Below are 22,405 nucleotides of genomic sequence, written 5' to 3'. Positions count from 1 at the left end.
GGCAGGTGATAGGAAAGCTCCCGCGGCATATGGAGGTTCCCAGGCTAGGGGTTGAATCGGAGCTGTAGCCACCGGCCTACGCCAGAGCCACAGCAACGCGGGATCCGAGCCGCATCTGCAACCTACACCACAGCTCACGGCAACGCCGGATCATTAACCCACTGAGCAAGGGCAGGGACCGAACCCGCGACCTCATGGTTCCTAGTTGGATTCGTTAACCACTGCGCCACGACGGGAACTCCGGAAAGCAGAATTTTTAAATAAGAGCATAGCGATTCTTTTTAAACAGGCTTAGAAGACATGAAAATATGTGGGCTTTGATCTTCTTTTTCTGGATTAGAATATGAGGGATCCGTCGTTGCAACAGACGGCGAAGTCATTCGTTTCTGATGCATTTCAGGGAGCTGGCTTTCTAGAAGCGGCCAGAATGAAACACAGACAGAGTGGTGTGACGCACACCAGACCAGAGACACACCCGACATGTTCGCTAAACACAAACTCTACGAGGAGGAATGATAGTAATAACAATATGACATAAAATACTAATCCTAATAGGAATAATAGCAATGGTGATGGCAAATTGGCAAACATCATAAGAGTAGCAGCCAGCTAGTCAGGCACTCCCAGGCTCCCAGGCTTCCCGCTCGGCACTTTCCCTGGATCATCTCTGGCCTTCCTGCCGTTCTGTCAGACTCCATGTTCTCATTATCATCCCCTTTTTGCAGATGGGGAACTGAAGCAGGCTTGGGGTCAGGCTGCGGACTCAGCACAAGGACTCCAGCCACCTGCATGCCCCCTGGGCTTGTAGCCACCGCCCTGCACCCCAGGAACTGCTCACCAGTGGGGAGCCGTTGGCACCGCCCCCATGGCCCTGCCTCCGACCCCAGAGGAGGTGAGAACTAGAAGCAGCTGTTCCAGGAATTGGCCATCTGCTCATTTTTTGCTTCGGTTATTTCACTAATTGAGGCAAAGGTTCCGGGAGTTTTGACATTAAGTATCTGGATAATTGCCTCAATACATCATTTTCATTTTACGTGTTTAGACACAGCCTTTAATGAAATTTGAAAACCCAGCTCTACCTGGGGAAATGTTACCTTGGACTTGGAGCTTTTTGCGCCGCGTACTTGATGGCTTAGGCTTCTAGTCAGAAGCTTAATTGTCCACCAACACCTCCCCTCCTCTAAACGTCCTGTTGGTCCGCCTTGAAAGTCACCCTGGATTTGGGGCAGATCCACTGACTTTTCCTTACGGGGGAAACGCGGACTTTAAAAAGATGGCCTCTCGGGTGCCTGGGTTTGGGGCTGCGGTTCTGTTCTGGTGGCTTCTGTGCCTAACGGGATTGCGGGTCTTAGGGGGCAGGATGGGCGTTTGCCCTTTTCTTCACCCTCTTCCAGGCTGAGCACTGATGACTGGACAGATGGGTCTGGACAGGTGTGAAGATGCCAGTGGTTTCACTGAATGATGCAGATGGAAATTACCAGCCGGAAAAAAATAGTCAAAGAAGATAAACATCTAACAGCTCCATGCTACCTTTGAAATTTTTTCCTAATTTCTCCTTTAAAATCCCCAAAGAGAATTTTAAAGAGACCTCAAGTGTGCTGCCTGCAGGAGTCTTGGCACATTATCACATCCCCAGAATAAGGGCGGAATGTGACATGTGGGGTGCTGTTGTCACATCACTAGGGACCAGGGTCTGCAGGCCCGGAGATGCCCTGAGAAGCCCAGCCAGTTATTCTGCGTTGCGCAAACAGCTTCTCTGCTCCAGCTGCAAATACGCCTGGAGGCGGGGGGTGTCAGTCCCAGCGAGAGTGGTGGGGTGAGGGGAGCACAGGGAACCCTCCCTCCCTGGATTGCATGTGTTCATACAATCCTGCTGTTGCCAAAGGGCCCTGCCTGGTCTCAGAAAGCTGTGAGGGGAACAGGAGGGACCCAGGAGAGGCAGCCCTGAGAAGGAGCTGGTGCCGTGTTGACCCACCCTCTGGGAGGGGGGGCGATTGGCAGTCCAGGTAGGGCACCCCCTCTTCCCCCCCAGATTGAAATGCCCCCTTCCCATTGCAAAGCGAATGCTGTTGGCCTTTCGTTGGGAAAAGCATCTGCGGGATTTGTTCATTCATTTCTGCTCAAGGTTTTACAACTTGAAGGGTGTGAAAACCTCAGAAAAACTGAGTTAGCCAAAGATGGTCCAGCAGTGTCGTCAATTCTTTTGTCATTCGAAAACTAAAATAATCCCAGTGTGTGTACATTCAGAAAAGTGAAGGTCAGCCCAGATTGCTTTGTGACAACGTAAACTTGTCTCTTTCAGCCAATTTCAGAGGAGGAGGGGGCGGTGAGGGCTGCACACGGGCGGCAGCAGTGACAGACCCAGCTAGAATTAGCTAAAGAACCCGCAGAAGCATCCATCCCCCATCCCCGCCTCACCCCCCACCCCCAACCTGCTGGAACAGGACTGGTTGACACTTAAACTCTTCCAGCCCCAGCACTCTGTCATGCCATGGGCAATTATTCTAACCTAAATGTCTGGTTTCTTCCACCCATAAACCCCAGTAAATCCTTCAAATTAATTACATGGAGGAACTCATTTCATTGCATGAGTAGTTGGTATTTGATCTCTTTTAAGTATAGAAGAGGGGAAAGTAGCTGAGGGGACAAAAAAAGAAGAGAAAAAGAAAGAAAACGAGAAAGAAAAGAGAAAGAGAAAGGTAATTTGGGTCCTTAGTCAACTCTGAATACTTGATGTTTTTGAAACGTTTCCAAATTTCCTTTACAGGAAAGGAATGAAAATGAGCCAAAAAGAGGGGGGTGTTTTTCTGTTTTTTTCTTTCGTCCTACACTCAGTCCTGGGGTTTTGTGGCGCGTGCTGGGAAACTGTAGACTGAGTGCATTCAGAAATTTGCCTGAAGGGCTTGTAAGAGCTGAAAATGGGTAAAAACAAAACAAAATGGAAAGAAAACAAAACCTCTGGCCACAGATAAGGATCATATAATTTACTAAGACGTATCATTTTGGTGTTTTCTTAAGTATGGAAGCTCATTTTGAAAGGCAGGGAGGTACTTTTGAGTTTGGCAGGGGGGAGATCCAGTGCCAGGCCCTCTGGGGCCGTGGCTTCTGCCCCAGCAGAACTGGGGGCAGGCGGGGACCATTCCTCTCTGTGGGTGTCAGGAACCTGGGGCTGGCAAGCCCTGGGCCAGCCCACCAAACAGCCCCTCTGTGGAAGCCAGTGCCAGCTGCAGGCCTGAGAGATGCCAGGAAATGGGTTTTCAGTGCCATAAGGACTAATCTTAGAGCGGCAGAATTTGAAAACCTGCAGAGTTGAAAATCCTATTTTAAATACCCCCCTCTCCCCCCCAACCTATTGGGAATTCTCTGTTTAGACTGCGCTATGCTTATGAATGTGTTGCCTGCTTCCTGCCTGCCTTTCTGACTGTCTTTCTTTAGGAAATGATTGTAGAAGTGAACAGAAGAGGCATTCTTGCCTTCACGGGGCTTAGAGTCCAGTGGTCAAGGCCGATGCCGGTCCAGCAAGCACACACAGGAGAAGTAGAAGGAGGGAGTTCCCGTTGTGGTTCAGCAGGTTGAGAGCCTGATGGCGTCTCTCCGAGGATGCAGGTTGGATCCCTGCCTTTGCTCTGTGAGTCAAGGATCCAGTGTTGCCCCAAGTTGCGGCACAGGTCACAGGTATGGCTTGGAACTGGTGTTGCCCTGGCTATGGTGCAGGCCTGCCACTGCAGCTCCCATTCAACCCCCAGCCTGGGAATTTCCAAATGCTGCAGGTGGGGCCTTACAAAGAAAAATAAAAAGTGACACAGTGGAAATGAATCTGACTAAGAACCATGAGGTTGCAGGTTCGATCCTTGGCCTCACTCAGTGGGTCAAGGATCCGGCATTGCCATGAACTGTAGGTTGCAGTGGCATCTGTAGGTTGCAGATGCCACTCGGACCCCGCATTGCTGTGGCTCTGGTGTAGGCTGGTGGCTACAGCTCCGATTAGAACCTTAGCCTGGGAACCTCCATATGCCACGGGTGCAGCCTTGGAAAGCAAAAAAAAAAAAAAAAAAAAAGTAGAAGGGATTTGATGGATTTATTTTTCTCAACTGACTAGAGCAGTTCTTGATAGAAAGTCAGCTACAAGGATTTTTTTTTTTTAAGTCTGAGTTTAAAAAAATTTGAGACTGTTTTTTAGGCCAGGAAGAAGTCTTCCCTCTCCAGATAAGTCCTGACCTTCCTAAAGAGGCCTGAAGGTTTTCCAGATCTTTATGGAAGAGGTTCCGCCCTGCGGTTAATTCCAAGAGGTTGCGTGTTTACTCGTTCGGGTAGGACGGAGTTCCTAGAGCGGCTCTTGCTGCCCAGCTTCCTTTGCTCTTCCCACTCCGCAAGTTCATTTGCATCAGCGAGGGGGGCGTGGAGGGCTCTGCTGAAGCAGCATCTTCTCGGGCCCCAGAGAAACGGAGCTGTTCTTAGAGAACACACCTTTGTTACAGTGTTGATTGAATGTCCACCTCTCCAGCTTCAAGTATCAAAGCTTGGAGGAATTGTCTGAAAGAAGTCACTTGCCGCCAAACTCCTTCAGCGCATCTCTGCTTAATGGAGAAGAGAACTCCTTTCGATAGATGGGACGTATCTGTGTTCAGCATCTTGGGTGACGTGTGCCTATAAATAAACACTCACTCGACCTATTTATTTTAGAGGTTGGGAATCTGGATTTCAGACTTGAGAGGCGTTGTTGGAAACTGGGTCTCTTCTAAAAGTGTCAAGCAGGTTAGAAGGATTTGAAACTGTCTTTGAAACGAATTGATTAATTATTTTTACAATTAATCAGTTGACGCCTAAAGAGCTTTATGTTGCCATTAGTTTAACTGATATGACTGCATATATTTTGGTTTTGCTAACTGTGTACTTTTTTTTTTTTTTTTTGCTTTTGAAGGCTGCACTCGCGGCATGTGGAGGTTCCCAGGCTAGGGGTCAAATCGGAGTTGTTGCTGTCCGCCTACACCACAGCCACAGCAACGCAGGATCCGAGCTGTGTCTTCGAACCACACCAGAGCTCGTGGCAACTCTGGATCCTTAACCCACTGAACGAGGCCGGGGATCGAATCCGAAACCTCATGGTTCATAGTCGATTCATTTCCGCTGCACCACGGTGGGAACTCCTCTTTACTTTTTTAAGGTTGTACTCCATTTATAGTTATCAAATATTGGCTAAAACTACCATTAAAAAACTAATTTCTTATCTGGGTCTCTTCTTCAGTCTTTTTTTTTTTTTTTTTTTTTTTTTTTGTCTTTTTGCCATTGCTTGGTCTGCTCCCAAGGCATATGGAGGCTAGGGCTCAAATCAGAGCTGCAGCCGCCAGCCTACGCCAGAGCCACAGCAACGCAGGATCCAAGCCACATCTGCGACCTACACCACAGCTCACAGCTCATGGCAACGCCAGATCCTTAACCCACTTAGCAAGGTCGGGAATCGAACCCGAAACCTCATGGTTCCTAGTCCGATTCGTTAACCGCTGAGCCATGACGGGAACTCCAAGGGTCTCTTCTTCAATCTAAAAACTAGTTCCAGGAAATCCTGCTGTGGCTCAGCGGGTTGAGAATCTGACTGTAGCAGCTTGGGTCACTGTGGAGGCATGAGTTTGATCCCGGGCCTGGTGCTCTGGGTTAAAGGGTCCAGTGTTGCCACAGCTGTGGCACAGGTGGCAGTTGTGGCTCAGATTTAATCCCTGGCCCAGGAGCTCCATATGCCGTGGGTGTGGCCTTAAAGAGGAAAAAAAAAATTTAAACCCTGAAAACCTAGTTCTTGGCTCCGGGTGCCCTAGTGGGACCAGCATTTTTGCTGCCATGTCACCTTGGGAAATGGCCCATTTCAGTCTTTTTGAGATGTTGCTGACATGCAGTCTTTGCAGCTTTCCTTCTTCCTGCCTTGCATCCCGACGTGGCTGGGTAGCCCAAGCAAGAGACCATATTGCTGAGCCGGAAGCCTGTTTGCAGACATGGCAGAGGGAGAAGAAAGAGAAATGGGGGAAGTGGTAGTGGTTTGGCTGCTGTTGCTGGAGCATGTGGAGTTGGCGGCACCCTAAGAGGCATTTGCATGGATCACCCCTTTAATCCTCATGTGAGCTCTCAGGTAGAGCTGTTGTTTCCATTTGACAGATGAGCAAACTGAGGCAGAGAAAATGGAAAAGCAATTTTCCCAAGGGCACAGAGCCAACAGACAGATGTGTGTGTGTGTCTTTGTGTGTGCGTGTGTGTTCACACACTTCTGGGGTGTGGACTTTCATTGTTGGTCCCTGCCACCTGCTACTCCTTCAGTGCCCATTCCCTTGTGTGTGTAGCCGTGTGAATTGGGATCCTGCGTCAAAGGAGTCAGAGGCTCATTTGGCATCAGCACGTGGTCAGTCACGAGACATTGTCCTCCAGGGTCCCACTGTCCTTTCTGTTTCTTGTCCCCTGGTGCTCTTTTGGATTGTGCGTGTTTCTAAACACGGATGCCCACCCACTCTGGGGAATTCTGTGGTCGGCTCTGGAATGCCCATGGCCGTGGCAGAGAGGCAAGGGAGATGTCCCTCCTGGCCTCACTCCCAGGCATGTGGTTCTTGGTTAAAGAGAAAGTGGATTTTTTTTTTTTTAACAGAAGAGCATTATAGTATGTCTGGTGGGAAGATACTGTTAATTCAAAGATAACTTGTGAAGTGAGGGGGTGAAACTTGGCTGTAACGTCCTGCTTAGCACTTTGATAAACCCCTTCCATGCCATGACACCTTGTCTGGTACCACCCTGTGGCCTCATTGGCCATCCCCCCAGGCCATCTGAGCTGGGGGGCAAGAGGGCACCCCTTTTCAATAGATGAGAAAACAGGCTCAGAGATGGGAGTTCATGCCCTGGGGGCCTTGGTCCAGTCCATTTTTCTCTTTGCCACCCCTGTTTAGTCAACATTTATTATTATGGGTTCACCTTTCTTACTTTGGGGTTCCAAAAGTAATATTCTATGTGAGTAAAATTGGGAGCAAAGTGATCAGAAACTTAATGTGCCTGCAGGTCCCACACTCCCTGCAGGGAGGGGCAGTTTGGGCTTCAGCTTGTGTTGAAATCCAGCTCTGCCACCTACTTGCTGTGTGATTTAGGACAAGATGCTTCACTGCCCAGAGCCTCAGTTTTCTTACCTACAAAATGGAGTGATTACATCTGCCTTTAGCATCGCCTGGAAGTAGATGAGAGGCAGGGAGTCCCTGCCTTGGAGCAGGTGTTCAGCTGCGGTTAGTTCTCCCCCCCTCCCCCGCATCCCACCCCATATCAGTGCTTCTCAAATTGGTCTCTAGGGGCTCACACAGGCAGAAGATAATAAGTTCTCACTGGAGTTGCCCTGGGCTGGCCCTAAACAGCTTTCAGACAGCCATGAAGCTGCAACTCTGTACAGATTTTGTATCCCTTAGTGATGTATCTGAATATAACTTAATTTTAAACAATGTTTTCAATGTTTCATTTATTTGGCCATGCCTGTGGCAGGCAAAAATTCCCAAGCCAGGTATCAAACCCAAGCCACAGTGGTGACAACTCTGAATCCTCAACCACTAGGCCATCAAGGAACTCCTGAAACGTTTAAATATTTCGAACATGCAAGCTTCAAATTGTCCTGGAGCTTTCTGCAGCTCCTGGCACAGCTCCCTCATACAACTAGAGGGTTGGCACGCTTCCCCACAGACCTGGGGTCTACACACCCAAGCCAGGGTTGGTGTTGGAGTCCAGGTCCTTGTCACATCTAGCAAGGGCTGGGCTTGTTCGTGGGCAGATGGTGAATGTTCTGGAGAAATCCCATTTCACCTCGTTTTAAAACCTTCCAGATGACATTGTAATTCTGTCAGATCGCTCACTCTTTCCATCCAAAGGAAATACGTTCCAAAGAAGTGTTTCCAGGCGGTTCTTCTCATTCAAGGGTTAACCAGATTCTTATTTTGCTTATCTTTGGAAATAAAACAATGTTTAAAACTATTCAGATCAGCAAGGCCATCTGGTGGGGAGTACGCAGCTGCTCCCCGTTCAATAGTACCCCCTCTAATTTATTCATTGTAGGGGGGCTGGTGTACATCTGCAAACTCATTATTTGCAGTTGGTTGTTTTTTTTTTTGTTTTTTTTTTTTTTTGTTTGTTTTTTTGTCTTTTTGCTATTTCTTGGGCTGCTCCCGTGGCATATGGAGGTTCCCAGGCTAGGGGTCTAATTGGAGCTGTAGTCTCCGGCCTACGCCAGAGCCACAGCAACGTGGGATCTGAGCCGCGTCTGCAACCTACACCACAGCCACAGCAACGTGGGATCCTTAACCCACTGAGTGAGGCCAGGGATGGAACCCGCAACCTCATGGTTCCTAGTCGGATTCGTTAACCACTGCGCCACGATGGGAACTCCCTGCAGTTGGTTTTGAACATGAGTTCTCTGCTTCTAGGCAAGATCTCTCTCCTCTGCCCGTCCTGATTGACATCTGGCTTGGGCATCTCCTGCTGCTCGGCGGCCTTTTTACTCTTCCTGAAGTCACATCAAAGCAGGTGAGAGGGTTCTGAGGACCCATGTGAGGGGTGACAGACACCCTGCTCCTTTTGGTCCTGATACGTGGTCTCTTGCATTATACTCGGAGTCACTTCTTTGTTCATTGTCCTATTTGTGTTAAGGAAAATTGTTGGGAGGCAACTAGAATCCACCTGTCATCTTTGCAGTCCAGTTGTACAAAAGCTAAAATGACCTCTAGTCTAAAAATATGTCACTTTCACCCTGCTGGTAGTTAAGGCTTGTCATTGCAGGAGTTTGAAGCCTTGAAAGCAGGCACCAAGAATAATAAGAATTGATCGCATACCTGGGTCCTGAGATCACTGGATGATGTGACAGTGTGTCATACTTTGAGAAGAAGAGAATGAGGGTCTAAGTGATGCCAGGTTTGCTTACGGTCACATGGCTGGTTAAGAGGGGTGGCAGGTGCTCTGCCCAGGCCTTTTGAGTCCAGACCCACTCTCTCTCCTGTACTCTAAGTCATAGAGGGGTGGAGGGGTGCAGCATTAAATATTAAATTCACCTGTCAAATGGGAGTATGCATTGTCTTTTCCTCATAGATTTTCACCATGTATAGGCAGACTAATCCATATAAATCCCAGCATGGTATCTGGACACCAGAAAGCCTTCACTAAATGCTAGCTCATGTCACTTTTCTTGCTGTTGTCACTAAATGGTAAGACCCCTTTTCTGGACTTCTTCCTTCACTCATTAATTTTAAATCTATTCAGTGAATGCCCGCCCCATTCTAGGCACGGTTGATACAGGAACTAGGCAAATCTAGTTCCTACACTGATTGGACTTCAGGGTTGAGCATCTCTGGATTCTGACCTTGCAGAGTTGATAGTCCAGCGGCACAGTCGCAAAACTCCAGTCACACCTCTTTGCCCGGGAGACAGTGTGGGGCTGGGTGAAGGCTGACCTCGCTGTTCTTGAGCCGTATGTTCTGAGCAGGTTTCTCCCAGAGCTGGAGTCATCATGACAATGGGATGCAGGGAGAAGTCACAGGCTTTGCAGCCAAACAGACTGGTGGTTGGGTTTTGTTCCTGCCACTGGCTGGCCATGGGACTCCAGATGTATTTTAACCCTGCTGTGCCTCCATTTCCTGCATATAGCTTGAGGGTCACAGCGCTGACCTCAGGAGGGTTGCCATCAGGAAGGGACCTGGCATGGGGCTTAGCACATGGCAGGTGCTGGACCTACGTTTCTTGCCTTCTCTTTTCCCCATCTCTGGGGTCACTTAACACCCTGAACTGGGCCCATGATTTGAAATAGACATCCCAGTCTACACAAAGAATGATCTTTTTTTTTTCCTTTTCTGCTTTATAGGGTAACACCTGCAGCATATGGAGGTTCCTAGGCTAGGGGCTGAATCAGAACAGCAGCTGCCAACCTGCTCTACAGCCATAGCAACGCCAGATCCGAGCCATGTCTGCGACCTACACCGCAGCTCAGGGCAACGTCAGGATCCTTAACTCACTGAGCGAGGCCAGGGATGGAACTGCATCTTCATGGATAGTAGTCGGGGTCGTTACTTCTGAGCCACGACGGGAATTCCTGATCATTCACTTCGAATTTCAAATGTCTTTAAACAGATTGCACTTTGCTTCCGTCACATGCTTTACATCACAGGACTGGCCTTGCTTCTTGCTGAGAGCCACGTAGGTGGGCGGGTTTGACAGCAAACTCTGAAAGCTCGTCTCAGGTTGGGAAGAACCATCATCATAGATGTACAGGCTTGAGTGGAAAAATCTAGGACCTACATCTAGCACCCATTGGAATTACCACTGGAAATAATGAAATGAGTGCTTAGAAATAGTATTTCCCTCCATTTGGTTTCAGAAAAAGAGCTGCGTCGGTTGTGCTCCTGAGACCCTTAGAATGTCTGCACGTTGCAGTCACTGGGTGATGGTGCAGCGTGAACACGCTGGCAGCGTCTTGCCCACCTGCCCCTGATCTTTCTGTGCATTTCAGAGAGAGGCATCTGGCTGGGTCTTGTCCATGCATCTGGGCATTAGACAACAAGCTGGAGCAGGTTACCTGCTGGGAGAGTGAGCTGTCCTGGAGGGTACTAGAAAGATCTGCCCTCCTGCCTTCAGCTGTCGGAGATCCTAGGGTCAGCAGGGCAGCCCTGCTTGGTGGGGTGTGTTTCCAGCCCTGGGAACCAGTGCTGGTGCTCCCAGCTCTGCAGATGCAGAGGGGCTGGTGGGCTCTGCGGCTGTCCTTGAAGTGGGACCTATAATGCTGTAGGTGGGTGCTTTTCTGGAGCCTCTGGAGCCTTTGTTCTGGAGTTAGATGGGATGTTCCATGGGCCTGGGTTGGGCACTTTTCCTAGCTGTAGCGTCAGCCAACACAGTGCCCTGCACACCACAGTCCTTAATAGACATGTGCAGACTGGTGTGGGCTGCTAGTAAGGGCAAACACTCTATGGGTTTGGGGGTTCATCATCCAGCTTCTTGGCCTAGCCTAAAGCAAAGGCTGTGCCAGCTTTTCAGTGCTCGCTGCAAAACTGCTGGCTTCTTAGCAACCCTGCAGGACATAATAGATGATGATAGTGGGTTTATACTGGGGAGGAGTTAATTTCAAATCGTACCCGCCTGGGTGTTAGGGCTGAAAGAGGCAGTTTCAGTCCCTTCTCCATAGTTTACATATAAGGTTCAGGCTCAGAGATGCAAGGACTTGTCTGGGGTTACCAGCCAGGTGAGTGTCAGGTCTGGATGGGGACCACGCTGGGGAATCTCAGCTCAGGGACCACACCCCGTAGCTCACGGCCTTGTTGGAGAGGTGCCACCTTTGTGGCTCTGAAGTTTCAGAGGGCCGCAGAAGCCACCAGCTCAGTCACAGAGTCCAGGCTTGTCCCTTTGATGACCAAGAACAAAAGGGTTGAGGCTGGGCTCCGGCCCCGCCGTCCTGGGTGTGGACCCGTCCCATCCTCTCGCCGTCTTAGCTTCCGTGTTTGTCAACCGACGGGTGGACCAGCCGCCCTCCTTCTGCACGTCCTCTCCTCCCCTTGCCCCATGCTTGGCGCCAGGCCAGCCCCTACCAACCTTGCCCCTGGTGCTGTCCCTGTTGCCCTTCATACCTCGAAGCTGGGGAGACGCGACCAGGTGACGAAGAGTCTGGGTTGAGATGGTTTAGGACTCGGTGCCCGGGGACTCAAGGCCAGCACTGTGTTGCCTCCCCTGTCACCTCCCCAGTGCGCCCTGGGGCTCCCTGTCCTGTATCTCTGAGTAAGACAGCAAATCTGCTCTTGAGGGAGCGATTCCTGAAGGGATGCTCTGGGATAAACTGCAGGACCGTCCAAGGCCAGGCCGGCGCAGCAGGACAGAGGTTCAGGTGGGCAGGCGAAGCCTGGGATCAGGACCCCGGGTCTCTGGAATGAGCGGCGTGTCCTTGGGGAGGCATCGCGTTGGGCCCCGTTTCCTCATCTGCAAACGGCAGGCCTGGATGTGCAGCACCTGCAGGTCTGGTCCGCTGGACCCTGCTCAGTGGCTGACCTGGGCCCCTCTGCCCACCACCATCTTCGAGGTGCTCCAGACTTTGCGTAGGGAGAGAGGCTTTGCATAGGGAGAGAGGCTTTGCATGCAGCAGCAGTCCCCAGGGCTTCCCCGGTGGGTTTCCTTCTGCTGTCCCCCACCCCCCGCCGTCTATAAAGAGGTGGCTCACTTAGCCCAGACCTTTAGCCCTTCGGGGATGGGCCTGTTTCTCAGAAGCTGACCCTTCCTGGTAAGAGTGAAGCAAGTGATGGGGGATGATCATTCTGGCTGTTTGATCACCTCCCCGGATGCACCTGCCCAGGTCCCAGCCTCTCCCGGGCTCCCTACCCTGGTTATCAAGGCATCTAAATGATTTCTGTCAGCCCTACATTTTGGTTTGTTGGCTGGCCCACCACATGTGATCCCTGGGCCAGGGATCTAGCCGGTGCCACAGCAGTAAACAGAGCCACAGCAGTGACAATGCCAGATCCGTAACCCATCGAGCCACCAGGGTATTCTGTCCCTGCTTTTTTGTATCCCGTTTCTGCTCTAAAACTAGGCTGTTTGTCCCCTGTCTGTGTGTCTGCCTCCAGCTGCCACCTGCCCCTCCTTGCTCATTCCTTTGGATTAGTTGCAGGCAGGAAAATTGGACACCTATGCCTAGAGCTCCATAAACATGGAAAGCAGGTAGCCTGGACTGAAGGCCTGAGGGCCTCTCCCATAATAATACAGAGAAAACATGTCATTTATGGAGGCTCGCTATGTGCCAGATGCAGGGTTAAAGCATTTTGTAAGGGTGGTCTCATTTCCTCGTCATACCCATGCTGAGAGAAGATAGTTTCATTCCCATTTTACAGATGAGGAAAATGTAGTCACAGATGGTAAAGACTTGCCTGAGATGGTAAACCTGGCACAGACTGGCGTTGGATTCAAATGCAGCTCCGCCTTACTCCAAGGCCCAAGAGGCTTTATTTTGACAGCTCAGAGAACATTTTTTTGCTACATCCCAACTTTCTACCAAGTTGCACATCCTTTGGTTCTCCAGGGCCAGATGCAAAGGAGGAGCTGGCTACATATCTGGAGATGTGATCTCAGAGAAAATGCCTGTTTCTTACGGCTGTATTTTATGTAACGAAATAATCGTTTAGAATGTATTTTCCATGCTGTAAAGCATGTGAAGGGGTCATCCCTAACAAATACAGAGTTGATGATGAACTTGATAATATAGAGTCAAATATGCTCTAAAAATAATTTAAAAAAACTTGTAGCTCCAGGGAGGGGAGTGGCTAGAAGGGGCGATGCGACCCCTCGCCTGGGAACTTCCGTATGCTGCATGTGCAGTCCTAAAAAGCGAAAGAAAAGACAAAAACAAAACAAAACACCAAAAACCCCACCCGTGTTTCATACAACACACATTTTGAGGGAGCCAGGAAGAGCCTGCAGGTCACAGTTTGAGAATCCCCGTTTCAGACGAGCACAGATGAGTCGCCTTAGTCGTGAGGAGAGGTGACATCTGTTAAGGAAACCACAAGAACAGGCTGTAGGAAGGGCTTGCTCAAGGAGAGGAAGCAAGGAAGAAATTAGAGTGACTCTAAAAATAGGCAAGGAGGAAGGTTCTTTATCAGGGAGCGGGGACTGTGGGGGGAGTCGTCCCATAGCTAAAACGTAACAGCTGCCCGAGAATAAAAAACGTAACTTTGCCAGAGAATAACCCGGTATGGGACATTTGGGTAAGTTTGTCTTGATTTGGGAACAGCTGCCATCTGGGATTCCAGCATTATTTTGGCATATCTGTTTGTGGCTAGTGGTAGAATCGGAGCTACAGCTGCCAGCCTCTGTCACAGCCACAGCAATGTCAGATCCAAGCTACATTTGCAACCTATACCACAGCTCACGTCAACGTCGAAGCCAGGGATTGAACCTGCATCCTCATGGATACTGGTTGGGTCTGTTACTGCTGGGCCACAGCAGGAACTCTTATTTTTTGGAGCTCTTAAATGTATACTTATTCTGGCTTAGCTCAGTTAAATCTTTTGTTTGTAATCTGTAGAAGAGTGTATCCGTTAGCTTTTATCCCATAACCAAAGCCCCCAAAACTCAGTGACTTAAAACCACCAACCCTTTATGGCTGGGGGTGAGCAGGGTATTGGCTGCTCTGGGTTGGGCTCCGCCAGGTGGCTCTGGTCCCTGTGTCTCCTGCCCCCTCAGGGTCCAGCCACCACGTTCTCCCCACAGCGATGATAAAAGTATAGAGGACAGGTGAAGGCACGCGACCTGCCATAAGGCCTGGGCTTGGCACTGGCACACTGTCACTGCTGCCTCATTCCGTTGGCCAAAGCAGTTTCCAAACTCAAGCCAAAGGGCAGAGAAATGCATTCCATTCCTTTGCTTGGAGGACCTGCAAAGTCATTTGTGTGGTGAAGGGTGTGAATATAGGAGGGGATGAGAAATTGGAACCAAAATGCAATCTGCCATGAATAATAATAAACCGCTACTTACCAAGTGCTTACTGCGGGCCGGGACTATGGATACATAATAGTAGCTAACATTGTTTAGCCCTTACTATGGGCCAGACCCTCTTCTACACACTTGACACGAATTGGTTCACTTGATTCTCCCAGCAACACTGTGATATAGACCCTAACATTACCCCCAGTTTACATCCAGGGAAATAGTGGGGTTCCCGTTGTGGCTCTGTGGTAACGAACCCGACTGGCCTCTATGAAGACGCAGGTTCCATCCCTGGCCCCCCACTCAGTAGGTTAAGGATCTGGCGTTGCTGTGGCTGTGGTGGAGGCCAGCGGCTACAGGTCTGATTCCACCCCTAGCCTGGGAACATCCATATGCCCCAGGAGTGGACCTCGAATGAACGAACAAACCAAAAAGCAAGGACACATCCAAGGAGGAGAGAGGTTTGGCAATTTGCTCAGGGTCAAGGCCAGATCACTCCCCTCCAGCACCCAGGCTCCAGCACTGCATGTGACGTGTTACCATCAAAGACTGTGCAAGTCACTTGAGTGGCTTGTCTGAAGTCACCAAGTAGACACGACTCTGGCATCCTGGCCCAGGGCGACTGGCTGTAGTCGTCCTTCTGTGCTCTGGGCCAATGAGGGTTCATTGAGGAATGTAGCTTTGCTCTGTTTACTGAGCGTGATGTGATCAAAAGCATGAGATCCAGGTGTGAGACTGAAACCCATCATCTGTTGTTTGTACAGGACGCTCCAGTCTTGTTCGCTTTCTTCTGGGTCTCAGCAACAAACCTAGGCTATCTTTGAGCTAAATGTGAAAAACCTTCCTTTTGCCACTTGTTGATTAATATTCGTCAAAAAATGTATTTCCAAACGCATAGCCCGAAGAGAAATGTCAGCCATTAGACATACTAATCAGTGAAGGTTTTGTGTTTTAGTAAAGGTTAATTAAGACCCATCAATTTCTTTTTCCTTGGAAACATTAAAGTAAAATAATATAATTGGCTATTTTTCCTTCTCTCCTCCCAGGGGGCAGATGTAAATGTTCTACCGAAACGAAGCTATTTATTTAAATCCACCCAGATTCCTTTTGAAGTTTTGTATATCTTTCTTCTGCTGTATCAGCTTATAGCTACAATAATTTAATAAGTTTTTCCTGGGGTGAAATTGGATGCCCTTTATCGATCTTACACTGAGGGGGCATTCAATTACTTAATCTGAAGTGCTCTATCTGGGTCTCTCGATTACAATTTTGTTATAAATGGCTTGCTAATGATGCTTGGGGTACATAGGTTAATAGGGGCCATCTAGCCAGGGCTGGAATTGAACACTTTCTATTTTGGGACCAGTTATTTGATCCCTTACTGCGGTACCAGGTTCCCCACTACTAGATCTGCATCCACGGGGCACAGCACTGAGCCCAGGCTGGGGAGCACTCTCACTGAAATGTAGCCCGCGCCAAGGGCCCTGTCTAATCTGAGGCCACTGGCACCAAAGTGTTGGACATTCCAGACAGGCTAAGGCAGCGGCCACACATTGCTTGTTTCTTAAGCAAGAATAACCTGAGTGTTAGGTTTCTGAATGATTGTTCGTGGGGTAATTTGTGGCACATGGAAAAGGCCAGTCCAGGAACAAAGCGGCCATCTGTCTTTCTTTCCATCCTGTCACTTGAATTTGGTTGTTCTTCATCGAGTTATGTTAGTTCATAGTTATATGTCATGATCCTTTGGACAGAATACACAGTGTGCACCCCTCTTTACGCTGCAGCAAACCCCAGCCCTGACCCGGCCCTCCAGGCGAGTCTGTCCCCCTCTCCCCCATTCTCCCATCTACCCTCACCCTCCGCCTGCCCCGTGGCCCAGGGTCTGCCCTCCTGGTGGTCCCTGGGAGCTCTGATCTCTAACTTCTCTTCTTCACAGGGGCTTGGCTTCCCTGCGCCCCATGTGGCTTCCGTCTCATCATCCAGATGTCCCCTCCTAAATTAGGTCTTCTCCGGCCATCCTCTCTACCCTGCCTCCCCTTCCGCCAAGGAAGCAGTTCTCGCCTGGGAGTGGAGGCTAAGGATGCTGCTAACCATCCTCCAGGCATGGAACAGCCCCGACCGCAGAGAGTGATCTGGCCCGGGTGCAGCCTTGAGAGCCCCTGTTCCATCGAGTTCATTGTCTTCTCCCTTTGTCTTTCCTCCTGGCTTCTGTCGGCATCCAAGAGGATGTTACTCATTTGTGGCTTTTTTATTGTCTGTCGCCCTGCTGCCCTTTCTGGTCGAATGAATATAAGCTCTGGGTGAGGAGAAGGCCTCCCTGCCATGGTCACTCCTGCACCCCTGCCGCCCAGTCAGAGGGGGTGGTCTGGCAGCTTCGAAGTCCCAGGCCCTGTACTTAAAGGGCTCGTGGCAATGTACTCACTTGGTCATGGGACCATTATTTATTTATTTGTTTGTTTATTTTATTTTATTTTTTTTTTTGTCTTTTAAGGGCCGCACCTGCGGCACATGGAGGTTCCCAGGCTAGGGGTCCAATCAGAGCTGCAACTGCCGGCCCACACCACAGGCACAGCAACGTGGGATCTGAGCTGCGTCTGTGACCCACACCACAGCTCACGGCAACGCCAGATCCTTAACCCACTGCGAGGCCAGGGATCGAACTCACAACCTCATGGTTCCTAGTCGGATTCGTTAGCTACTGAGCCACGATGGGAACTCCGGGATCATTATTTTTAATCAAGTATTTGACAGACTGGCCATATGTTCTGGTAAAACTTGTAAATGTAAGAGAGTTTTATGTTTTTTCTCAAAAAGAGCTCCTTCCCCCACAAGGGGTAGTGGTTCCCACACCAATAGAATCCCCAACTCTCCGGATGCCAGCTGGGGGTCCTACAATTCAGGTGAATTCTGGTAGTAACCCCTGGAATTAGCAGACCACATGGTTAAGAGCTTCGTCCTCTGAGACTGCGCCCCATTCAGGAGCCACTCACAGGTCTTGGGTTCCCCGGCTACTCACACTTCTGTCCTAATGGGCTGCAAATTCCGAAGTTCCTACAACCCCGCCTCAGGTTCCACATATGGAAGTTCCCAGGCCAGGGGTCAGATTCCAGACACAGTTGTGACCAGGATCATTAACCCACGGTGCCAGGCTGGGGATTGAACCTGCATCCTGGCACAGCAGAGACACTGCTGATCTGTTGCGCCACAGTGGGAACTCCCCGAGTGTTTATTTTAAGGCTCTGAAGGCATCTAGAATTGTCTCCCCAGTCCTCTGCTCCCCGTCTTGTGTTTAAGAAGGGAGATGTGGAGGCGGAGGTCTGGCTGGAGGGTGCGGCCTGCCCAGGGGACAGATGCTCCAGCTGACCGTGTCCCAGGGCTGCTCTGTGGAGACTGTCGGTGTCCCCCCCGCCACTCCTGTTTATTTATTTATTACTTGTAATAGGAAACCTTTGTTCTTGTTGAAGAATGTTTTGCCCATTCTGTTGGGTCCAGATTTTGTACATTCTTGCCTTGGAGCTTCAAAGACCATGTTTGGGGAAAAATCTAATTAGGTCTTCTGCAGCCAGAGGGACCGAAGAGTGCGAACTGGCTCCCTGTTGTGATCCTGGTTGGAGTCTCATGTTAACCCCGCTTGGCCTTGTCTTTGACGTTTTCTTGGCTGAGCGATGGGCTTTTTCAAGCAGGGAGCATGCCCTTTTGTTTCCTTGGTTTGGGAGGATTGTTTGTACCAAGGGATGAGTCCGGGGTGGTTGAGCATGTAGGAGGCGGAGGGTTGGGCCTTGAGGCTCCCGGCACTTCGCCCAGCTGCTGGTGGGGATGGGGGGGGGTGGCGAGCCCGAGGTGCTGGCCTGGTTCTAGGGAGTTTGCTCCCACAGCCCCCACCCCTCTGCGTGTCTTAGAACTGCTCTGGCCCTATCTCAGTCTCTACTGACTAGCATTCCTCAAACTGCTTCCTGGGGATATGAGTGAGAACTCCGTGGCTGATGATGTTTTGGAAATGTTGTGTATTTGCTTCTGCTCCTATGGATGCGCACTGAGAAGTCCTGCTAGAAAGAAGTCTGTGTCATTTGGGCATCTCACCTTTTCTCCAGGTAACTGAAGGACTTGAAGACCTATCAACCCCATGCAGGATATTTTTCTGGAAGATGTTTTAGGAAACTGCTTGGCTATTGCTTGGTCATTGTGTTTTGATAAAACCTGGGCCTTTCGGTTCAAGGGAAGGGACTGTTTCTGCTGGTGAGTTCTGGTACTTCAACCCAATACAAGGGGGCTCCATGCAGGGTTAGGTAATACCTCCTTCTCCAGGGACCGTAAGGATTCTTGGAGGCGGGGTGTGCAGACTTGGGGTGAACCTGCCACCCTTGGGTAATTCTCAGGCACTAAGGAAAAATAATGTGATGGGAGCTCCCACCTTTGATTCTACTTCAGCTGTTCTTGGCATTCACTGATGATTTAAAAAAACATAATCATGATAGTCATTGATGATGCTATTATAACTCATGCTATCTACCTCTTATGAGATGCTAAAGGTGTAGAGGCGTTACGCAAACTCTTCACATGCACTAATTAATTTAGCACTTGTTACACACGTAAAAGAGTTACTTTTATCCTAATTTTACTGATGAGGAAAGCAGAGCTCAGAGAGGTTATCACACAGCTGGCTGGGTTAGCATTGCTGGAAACTAAGTAGGTCTCCTTTTTGGCTCTTTTTACATCTATAAAGAGTGTCATTTGGGCAACGATACATTTTACAACCACAGATTTCTAGTAAAGGATTTTTAAGAATCATGTTTTCCCCAGGATGATGAATGTGTAAAATTGTGTGAGGGTCTGAAGCGTTCCTTTAGTCAGGGGAATACTGCACGTTGGGTTTAATTGCTTAATAACTTAAAATCAATTTTTTATATGATACAGTCCACTGAAGGAGAGAATCATTTCAGTGTTTCTAAATTTTCATTAACTTTTGCATCCTAAACTGGTCATAAATGTTAGCTCTAGGTGAAGACACTAGTGGTGCTACTGGGAGAGAAAAAAACATTTTCTCCGCCTGCTCCCATCCTGGCCGTCCTCCTTCTTGGCTTTTTTGTTGACTTAAACGTACTGACATTTCCAGTTCATCCCTTAAATTCTTAGTCATGACTCCAAGAATCTGAGAGTGACTGCAAGTTCTGGAATTGGGGGATCCAGTCACTTAGATGAGTCAAGGCTGAGGCATTAGAGTCTGTGAGTTGTGCAAACCAGGAGGGGTTGGACATGGTGCTGGTGGTACTGGTATTGGGGCCACATTTGGTGGCAGAGACTGAATTCCAAAGCCAGACCTGAAACCTCTCCCTTTAACCTATGATTCTCTGTAACTTGCTTTGTGACCCAACCGGCTTGGCTGAAACTTAGACGTGGAAAAGGAGCGTGTGAACCTCTCTCCTTGGAAGATGATCCCAGGGTTATCCTTATCACCGCATAATGTAATAAATCCTCTTTTTGCTGCTTAGGTAATCTGACGTCTTGAGGGTTTTGTTCCCCATGAAGAGGAAACATTTCAAAGGAGCACAGGAGGTAAAAGACGGAATCTTCACGGGCTCCGCGTGGATGGCAGGCCAACCCCTCCCCCACTGAGGCCATGACGTCTCCTAATCCCTTGGGGCTTTGCATGCGCTCCAGCAAGAACTCTTCCACGTCGTTCTGTGCCATGGGAAAGACCTGAAGGACAGGAAGACTTGCTCCCGATCTTGTGGCTTTTGCAGAACATGCCAGTTAGAGATCATTCATGGTGTCTCGCGGAGCCAGACCAAAGAACGTGCTTCCTCATTCTCTGGTGTTTTGGCCTGTGCTCGTTTTTACATTTATTTGTGCTGCTTGTGCCGTTCGACCGCCTTACATGATCAGGAGACGTCCTTCAAGTTCCAGCACCACGTGCGGGCCTCCGACTCCTCGGGGCTCGTCCATGGCTCTGGGGGCCGGCAGTTCAAGGGCATTACCATGAGGCACTGCATTAACTGCTGCATACAGTTGTCGCCTGACGACACGCACGCGCAGCAGGTGAACTGCCGAGGAGGCCCCCATCACAGTCGCCAGGAGTGCCCCGCGTGCAAAGGAGAAAACACAATTGTGTTTCGAGTGGACGGAAAGCAGATGAACTTGCTTGCGGTTCTCGAAGTGAGGGCCGAAGGGAACGAGAGCTGGGGTGGGTTTCTGCGCTTCAAGAAGGGGAAGCGATGCAGCCTTGTTTTTGGATTGGTAATAATGACATTGGTGCTGGCTTCTTACATCCTTTCTGGGGTCCACCAAGAGCTGATCTCATCGCCTTTCCATTACGGAGCCTTCCCCAGCAATCCCGGCTCGACGGATGGCGAAAATCTGAGTGATACTAAAGAGCCTCATCACCCACCCTCTGTCAATAATATTTCATATGTGAAGGACTATCCAAGCATTAAATTAATTATCAACAGCATCACCGCCAGGATTGAGTTCACGACCAGGCAGCTCCCAGACAGAGAAGATCTCAAGAAGCAGGAATTGCACGTGAGTAGCTTGCTGCTTATCTCCACTGACCCATTTTAAAAAGTGGATGCTCCCTTTCCTTTCAGCACCTTTGGGAACACAGGCAGAAAATGACCAAAAATGTCTCAAGTGTACCAATGGTAATTTGACAGCCGTATGGATCCGAGGTCACTGGGAGTGCTGTGTTTACACTGTTAACCCTAGCAAGGGAATTCGGTACTGAATGGTGCAGCTGGAAATGTTGAAGGGTGCTCCTTCTCATAATTCCTTTCTGGGACTTCTTGCTTGAAATGTGGTCCCGGGAGTTCCCTGGTGGCTCAGCAGTTTAAGGATCTGGCATTGTCACTGCTGTGGCTCTGGTTACAGCTGTGGCTCGGGTTCGATCCCTGGCCTGGGAACTTCTGCATGCTGCAGGTGTGGCGAGAAAAAAAAAAAAAAAAGAAAAGAAAGAAAGAAAAAGCAAGCGAGCAGTGAAGAAGAAAGAAAGGAATGTGGTCCTGGCTGTAAAGTCGCTTTTTTAGATCTCTGGCATCCTGTTTCTCATCTGTCCTAATCACTCTGTTTGTCTCTCACGGCCATTTAAATACACAACTTAGAAGTTCCGGCTGTTTGACTGAATTAGATTGCTCTGTGTGCATAGGTGTGTGCGGGCAAGAGAATTCATGGTAGACTGGGTTTTGTCTTCACTTTATCTTCATTCTCTCCAAATTTTATTTTTACTCGTGGGTTAAGGAAAAGCACGGTCATTGGCCGTTTACTGCGTTTTGCTTGACGTTAGTATTTCTTTCATCACCCTCCAATGATACTTCCAACGCGCCCCTGTAACAAGTCTCGGGGCAGCTCCCGCTGTGGCGAGAGCGTGTTGATGCTCATGTTTTCCCCTCGCTGTGCATCTTTCCCGCTGCAGATGTTCTCAGTCATCCCCGGTAAATTTCTGCCCAGTTGTAAGAGCCCCTGCTGGTACGAGGCGTTCGCGGGGAGGAACACCACCGACCCCTACCGGACCAACTCCTACGCGCTCTACTCCAAGCGCTTCCGCTCCACCTTCGACACCCTGCGCAAGGCCTTCTGGGGCCACCTGTCCCACGCGCACGGCAAGCACTTCCGCCTGCGCTGCCTGCCGCACTTCTACATCATCGGGCAGCCCAAGTGCGGCACCACCGACCTCTACGACCGCCTGCGGCTGCACCCGGAAGTGAAGTTCTCCGCCATCAAAGAGCCGCACTGGTGGACCCGGAAGCGCTTCGGTGAGTGCGCGTGCGTGCGCGCACCACGTGGCCAGCGGGCGCGGAGGGGCCTCTGCCCGCACCTCGTGCGCCTGACGTCTTCATTCAGCAGCTTCTTACGCACACTTGGGGTTGGGGTCATGGTCAAGGTCGGGGAGGGGGTGGGGAAGCCCTGAGGCTGACCCAAAAAAAGTGCTGTGTGAGGCCCCAGAGGGGATGCGGGGCGG

At 49.9% G+C, this 22,405-nt stretch overlaps 1 protein-coding gene across 43 annotated transcripts in view; it reads left to right on the top strand.

The window, feature by feature from the left end:
• CHST15 (carbohydrate sulfotransferase 15) overlaps positions 1-22,405 on the top strand; it is a 100,496-nt gene that overhangs the window by 27,532 nt on the left and 50,559 nt on the right. For 25 of the 43 annotated variants that reach the window (XR_014827121.1, XR_014827110.1, XR_014827111.1 and 22 more), the window contains 2 exons: positions 19,944-20,973; positions 21,860-22,199. Coding sequence is in view for 22 of the 43 variants with exons in the window: in XM_005671541.4 (XP_005671598.2) it covers positions 20,431-20,973; positions 21,860-22,199 (883 nt within the window). In the remaining 21 variants the exon portion in view is untranslated. Of the gene's footprint in view, positions 1-725; positions 893-8,429; positions 8,530-18,387; positions 18,691-19,943; positions 20,974-21,859; positions 22,200-22,405 lie in introns of those variants that run through there. The other 18 variants (XR_014827120.1, XR_014827122.1, XR_014827125.1 and 15 more) reach the window with 4 other exon arrangements.

This window comes from Sus scrofa, chromosome 14 (assembly GCF_054392235.1).
Source record: "Sus scrofa isolate SSC_HxYL_T2T_F1_AM1 chromosome 14, Sscrofa_HxYL_maternal_Yorkshire_Landrace_v2.0, whole genome shotgun sequence".
NCBI lineage: Eukaryota > Metazoa > Chordata > Mammalia > Artiodactyla > Suidae > Sus > Sus scrofa.
The sequence above is the reverse complement of the archived record's forward strand: the minus strand, read 5'-3'. Positions and strand labels throughout refer to the sequence as shown.